The following is a 5,900-nucleotide window of genomic DNA, read 5'->3' as shown; positions in this document are numbered from 1 at the left end:
TCGAGAATAAAGGTAAATAAGGGGAGAGTAAAAGGTACAGGATAACGCAAAAGAGAGAGAGAGAGAGAGAGAGAGAGAGAGAGAGAGAGAGAGAGAGAGAGAGAGAGAGAGAATGAGAGGCGGCAACGGCGCATTTCGCGCTAGCGGCCGTTGACTTATTTCGCGGACCGATAATTCTAGCGGGTAACGAGAGTGCGAATGCCTCTCTGAGTGCACGTGCTCCTGTTGGTACTTTAATTTTGAGTTTCGAGGGGAAAACACGGTATTACGCTGCTTTCTTAACAATATTTTCATTAAAAATGTTGATATATTTAAACGGAAAATTAAAGTCCTGGGTATAATGATTTTGGATTAATGAGTGATTGCAAATGGACAGTAGAGTGAATGTAGCAAATTCCCACTTCTGAATTATCTCTATCTAGACAACTTCACATCAGAACACGAAAGGTGTTTATAAATGCGTACTCTTAGTCCAAAGATTTCTGTAGCCAGTGACAGTTTGCGAAGCGCTATTCACCAGCAAAACTGGAAGCTGTATTCGTATCGAGTATACAGCAGCAGAAGAGATAATTTTTACATATTTGACAAGCCAGAAAACTTTTAACGACTTCAAAATTCATAATCGGGGCTCGTGAAGATTTGTCGACGATATTTCGTGCACATTTTTTCAATAACCAAGATGCCTATCGTCGGCCGGATTGACTGCGAGATACAATCTTATAAATACACTTGGCAATTCGACGACTTCAAGTTAAGGCATTTGGAACCTGGAGAAAAGCTAAGATCACCGAAATTCGAAGCAACTTTCAATGGCAAGGAATTCGAGTGGCAAATACGCTTGTCTCTGAGCGAAGTTAAAGGATCCGAAACTGTGACTATTGCGCTTTACACCTTTTCAACCAACGTCGTTACAGCGAACGTTTCGTTTGGCTTTGTCGACACTGATAACAAAGTTGTTCAAATTATGTCAACTAATAAACAAAGGCATGACATGAGGCACAAATCTGAAGCGATTTGGGCAATCCCAAGCTTTACCCACAAGAGCTTCATATCAAGAGATAATAATTTGATCCATGGTTTCTCCAAAGTTATCATCGAGTGCGAAATACACGTATATGCTACTTGCGCAAAGGAAAGAGAGAAGAAAGAACTGTTGGAAATAGAACAGGATAACGTACTTCGATTCGAAGAATTCGACAAATACGAGCATCTCCTGAATAACGACGCATTTAGCGATGTGTCGTTCGTCGTCGAAGGAAAAATATTAAAGGCACACAAGTGCATTCTCGCGAAAAGCAGTCCTGTATTCACTGCTATGTTCCAGCATGAGATGAGAGAAAAGCGAGAAAACCTTGTCAGAATCAACGACATGCAGTACAATGTCTTTTTCGAAATGCTTCGCTTCGTATATGCTGGTAAAATCAGTCTCTACAACTATGGTGTCAAGTCTACTTCCGAAGAACTATTGTTTGCAGCCGATAAATATTCGATAGATGGACTAAAAGAGAAGTGTGTAAAGTTAATTTGCGATGATTTGTGCATCGATAACGCCGTGGACATCCTTATGCTTGCCAATCGGCACGAGGTGCAATACTTGAAATTCAGGGCAATGAAACTAATCGTCTTGCATAGTTATGAACTCAACGAAATACCGTATTTCGAGTTGTTGATTAGTACGCCGAATATACTCTACGAAGTTTGCCATGCTATTGCTAGCCACGGAAAGTTTTTGAAAGCATAATGATGATGTTAAAGAGCGATAAGTACGAATTTAATAGAAGCAGCAGCAGGTCTGCATTGTGAATAAAATTAATTCTCGCACTTTTATGATAATAGTTTAATGTTTGTGAATCATTTAAAATGCTTGTGTGGTTGTGAACAATTTTAATTTTGCCTATGAGCGTAGAAGGCTCGTCGTTCCAGATAACGAATTTGGCTGTTATAGATATCGAATATCCCTACTCTAAATTTTACTATAGTAAACATACTTATAAATCCATACCGTTGTTGTGTGATGAACGAATGAAAGTGTAAACCGTTATTTTAATACAAACTTTGATCAAATCAGTAAGCGGTTATACCTCGAAGTGACGCAGTCATGCGAATTGCCGTCCTTGCATTTTTCATCGTTCAGAACGTGGTCACGTGGTCGTTCAATGATAACATAGAAGGATATTTTTATTTAAATTAACATATAAGGATTAAGAAGGACGGCTACCATAGTATATTTTTAAGAAAAAGGAAGAGTCAAACTGTACTTCGTGCCATTTACGATCAGTGCTTACAGCTTTTAATTAAGAAGTGACATCACCTATAAAATATTTCTTAGATTTTCAACAAAAAGGTACCGAACAAAGTGATATTCGTAAATTGTTCTCGTGTATATCTACATACGATTACCTATATATACTTTGTGGAAAATTGTGAACCCTTATGTTTGCTACTAGATGTAATGCCATCGAACTAAACAGTTCGGTATATATGAAGCTTACTTTGTGCAAAAAGTTTTATGCTGACTATTTTTATGCCATTTATCGTTATTAGCAAATCTATTCATTGCATGAATACATAAACAATAGCTCATATAAGAAGCAATAAATCAATATAAATCAAGATTCAAGTTGTTGTCGAGATGTATAGTCATAACGTGGTTGGTAATATCGTCTCTGATATCGACGCTGGTAATAAAACATACAACTACAAGTGGACAATCACTGAAGACAATTTTCATGCGAATTATTCCACACATTACAACAACACTAGGGTGAGATCTCCCAAGTTTACAACGACTATTGATTGTTATAAATTTGAGTGGCAACTGCGGTTGTATACAGAAGGCATCGGATGTGGAAATAAGGAGGATTTAAATATTTCACTTTACAATTATTCAAATTGCATTGTCACAGCCGCCGTTTCTTTTAGCATTATTAATACCAAAGGCAGAGTTATCAGAAAGAGAACTATAAATATGGCAACATACAACACACAACTCGTTTCTGAAGCAAATTGGAGAGTTGAAAAATTCATAGAACGAAGTTTTATAAATGAGAATGAAAATGAAATATTTTATAATGGCTTTCTAGCGATCCAATGCGAAATAATAATATACGAAACTTGTGCAGTCGAACTACTAGAAGAAGGAAACATAGAGCACAGCGACCAAGAAGATGATTTAAGTGTGAACGAAGAACGACTTGAGCAATTAGATAAATACGAAACTATTATGAATGACGATATATTTAGTGACATATTGTTTATCGTTGAAGGTAAAACGTTGCGTGCCCATAGATGCATTCTCGCCAAAAGCTGCCTTGTTTTTGCAGCTCAATTCAAATGTGAAATCAGAAAAAATCAAGAAAGTAAAATTTTGGTCATTGAAAATATTAGATATAAAGTTTTTGTTGAAATGCTTCGCTTTGTATACACTGGTAAAATAAACATCGAGATTAATAATGCCAATGTCAAGTCGATTGTCTCAGATCTTTTAGTTACAGCTGGTGTATATTGTGTGAATGGACTGAAACGCATGTGTGTAAAACTGATGTTTGAATATTTGCGGATCGATAACGCCGTGGAAATCGTTAAGCTTGCGGATCGTCATCAGGAGAAATCGTTGAAGATAAGATCGATGCAGGTTATTGTTTGTAATTTGAATGTAATTGACAAAATAACAGATTTTAATACGTTAACCGAAACGCCGAATATACTTTGTGAAATTTGTCATTGTCTTGCAAAAATAAAGATTCTTTTGTAATATTCAACTTGTGTTATCATAGGTATTCTCAATCAAAATTGTAAATTTTGTTTATTTTATTGCTTACAGATTTTATTTACCAATAAATGCGTATTTTACGTGTCGTAGACATTAAAGAAAATATTATTATTCTCCTATTTTTCAAACATCCACCTATCGTTATCCTGTGTATAGTTAACGATGAAATAAAATAAAATTTCTTGTAATTTGATATTTTGCCAGTAAAGGGTAATTTTTTTATTTTTAAATTGATTAAATTTCAGAAATCTTTGCACTGTATAAAAATCAGTGCCAACACAGCATAGAATTTTTGATAAACTTGAATAATATTCGTTTCGTATGTAAAAAATATTTCACAAACAAGTAATTCAAAGAAGGAGAGAGTAAGTTTCGGGTTATAAAACATGCATTGCAAGCAGAAGATTAAGCCGTCTACGGCGAAATTCCGACTATTCAGTTTTTCTGGACTGTAGTTAGATAATAGATGAGTCAGTATGTATAAATGTATATGTATACTATAAGCCGATGTTTTCTGAAAAGTGATATTCGGGTCTCAGTTTTGTTATGAAGAGTACCATACGATTCAGTAAGCCTTCTGCTCTCAAGCGGTAACGTTTATCGTGGAAACTCCTTACGCGCGGCAATGTGCCTGCTGTATTGTTTTTACGACCGTATATCTACTTATCTTGACAAAGAATAGCCAAATACTGATTTTACTAATCTAGTCTAAAGTGTCGTGTGATGAACCTATTGATAACATAGTTGTCCAATAAAACTGTGACAGTGACGTGAAAAGTGCTTGTGCGATTTAAGCGAATCTCAACAGTGTCAAATTTGAAACCGTCGAGATGGTTACCAACAATCAGGATGCCGTCGGAAAGATCAACTCGGAGCTACAATCGTACAAGTACACTTGGGCAGTCGACTATTTAGATTTCAATTTCAAGAAATCAGGAGAAAAGATGAGGTCGCCTAAATTCAAAGCAACAGTTGACGCGACAGCGTTCGAGTGGCAATTGTGGTTATACCCGAAAGGCGTAAAAGGATATCACGGTAAATCGGTATCTATCGCACTGTACAATTTTTCGAAAAACGTCGTCACAGCGACCACCTCGTTTGGATTCGTAAACGACGAGAACAAAGTCATTGGAACTAAGATTACCGAGAAAAAAATGTACAACACTCAAAACGATGCAGAAGCAATGTGGGGATTCTACGATTTTGTTGATACGAGTTTCGTATCCAACAGAGAGAATGGATTACTTCACAATTCTTTGAAATTAGTAATCGAGTGCGAAATTAAAATATACGCATCCGGTGACAAGGAAAGGGCAAATCAAGACGATTGCGTGAGAGAAGAAGAGAAAACACAGCGACTGGAAGAGTTCGATAGATACGAAAACCTCTTAGACAGCAGTGCTTTCAGCGACGTGTCATTCATGGTCGAGGGTAAAATTTTACACGCGCACAAGTGTATTCTCGTAAAGAGCAGTCCAGTTTTCTCCGCCATGTTTAACAACGAGATGAGGGAAAAACAGGAGCGGATGATAGAGATGGAAGATATCAAATACAGCGCTTTCGTCGAAATGCTTCGTTTCATATACTGCGGCAAGATTAACCTTGAGATCGACAACATGGAGCTTAGCGTTGGCGATCTTTTGTTTGCTGCGGATAAGTATGACATCGATGGACTGAAGGACAAGTGTGAAAAGTTGATGGGTAAAAATGTATCCAACGATAAAGTTGTAGACATTCTCAAGCTTGCCGATCGGCATAACGCTAGCAATTTGAAATCTAAAGCAATAAAGTTTATTGTTTCGCGCTCGAGTAATGTTTTGAAAATACCAAATTTCAAAACGTTGACCAACATACCAGACCTTCTATGCGAAGTTTGCCTTGCAATCGCATACAAGAAGAAGTAGCTCTCTTAGAGCATGGATTTTTTCATATTTTTGTATTGATAAATATATTACTTTGTTTTTTTTTATAACAATAGAAATATTGCTGTTCATAGCTATTTTATGAATACAAATTAGTTTGACAATAAATTTAAAATACCAAATCTTGTGTTTTTCTAAATCTTATTTAAAAACAATATTTTTATTTTCTATATTTATTTTTAAAAAAAGTATTGATGAAATATGCA

At 36.1% G+C, this 5,900-nt stretch overlaps 2 protein-coding genes across 2 annotated transcripts; both read left to right on the top strand.

Moving 5' to 3' along the window:
• Positions 1 to 679: 679 nt before the first annotated feature.
• LOC103317566 (speckle-type POZ protein B-like) lies at positions 680 to 1,741 on the top strand. Its single transcript, XM_008215927.1, has one exon. The coding sequence runs from the start codon at positions 680 to 682 to the stop codon at positions 1,739 to 1,741; it is 1,062 nt and encodes a 353-aa protein (XP_008214149.1).
• A 3,185-nt stretch (positions 1,742 to 4,926) lies between these two features.
• On the top strand, positions 4,927 to 5,676 carry LOC103317567 (speckle-type POZ protein B-like). Its single transcript, XM_032602087.1, has one exon. The coding sequence runs from the start codon at positions 4,927 to 4,929 to the stop codon at positions 5,674 to 5,676; it is 750 nt and encodes a 249-aa protein (XP_032457978.1).
• The last annotated feature ends 224 nt before the right edge of the window (positions 5,677 to 5,900 follow it).

This window comes from Nasonia vitripennis, chromosome 1 (genome assembly GCF_009193385.2).
Source record: "Nasonia vitripennis strain AsymCx chromosome 1, Nvit_psr_1.1, whole genome shotgun sequence".
Taxonomy (NCBI): domain Eukaryota; kingdom Metazoa; phylum Arthropoda; class Insecta; order Hymenoptera; family Pteromalidae; genus Nasonia; species Nasonia vitripennis.
The sequence above is the reverse complement of the archived record's forward strand: the minus strand, read 5'-3'. Positions and strand labels throughout refer to the sequence as shown.

Bases quoted from the DNA above. Each gene is read 5' to 3' on its own strand.
- LOC103317566 (XM_008215927.1), top strand. From the start codon at position 680: ATGCCTATCGTCGGCCGGATTGACTGCGAGATACAATCTTATAAATAC.
- LOC103317567 (XM_032602087.1), top strand. From the start codon at position 4,927: ATGTACAACACTCAAAACGATGCAGAAGCAATGTGGGGATTCTACGAT.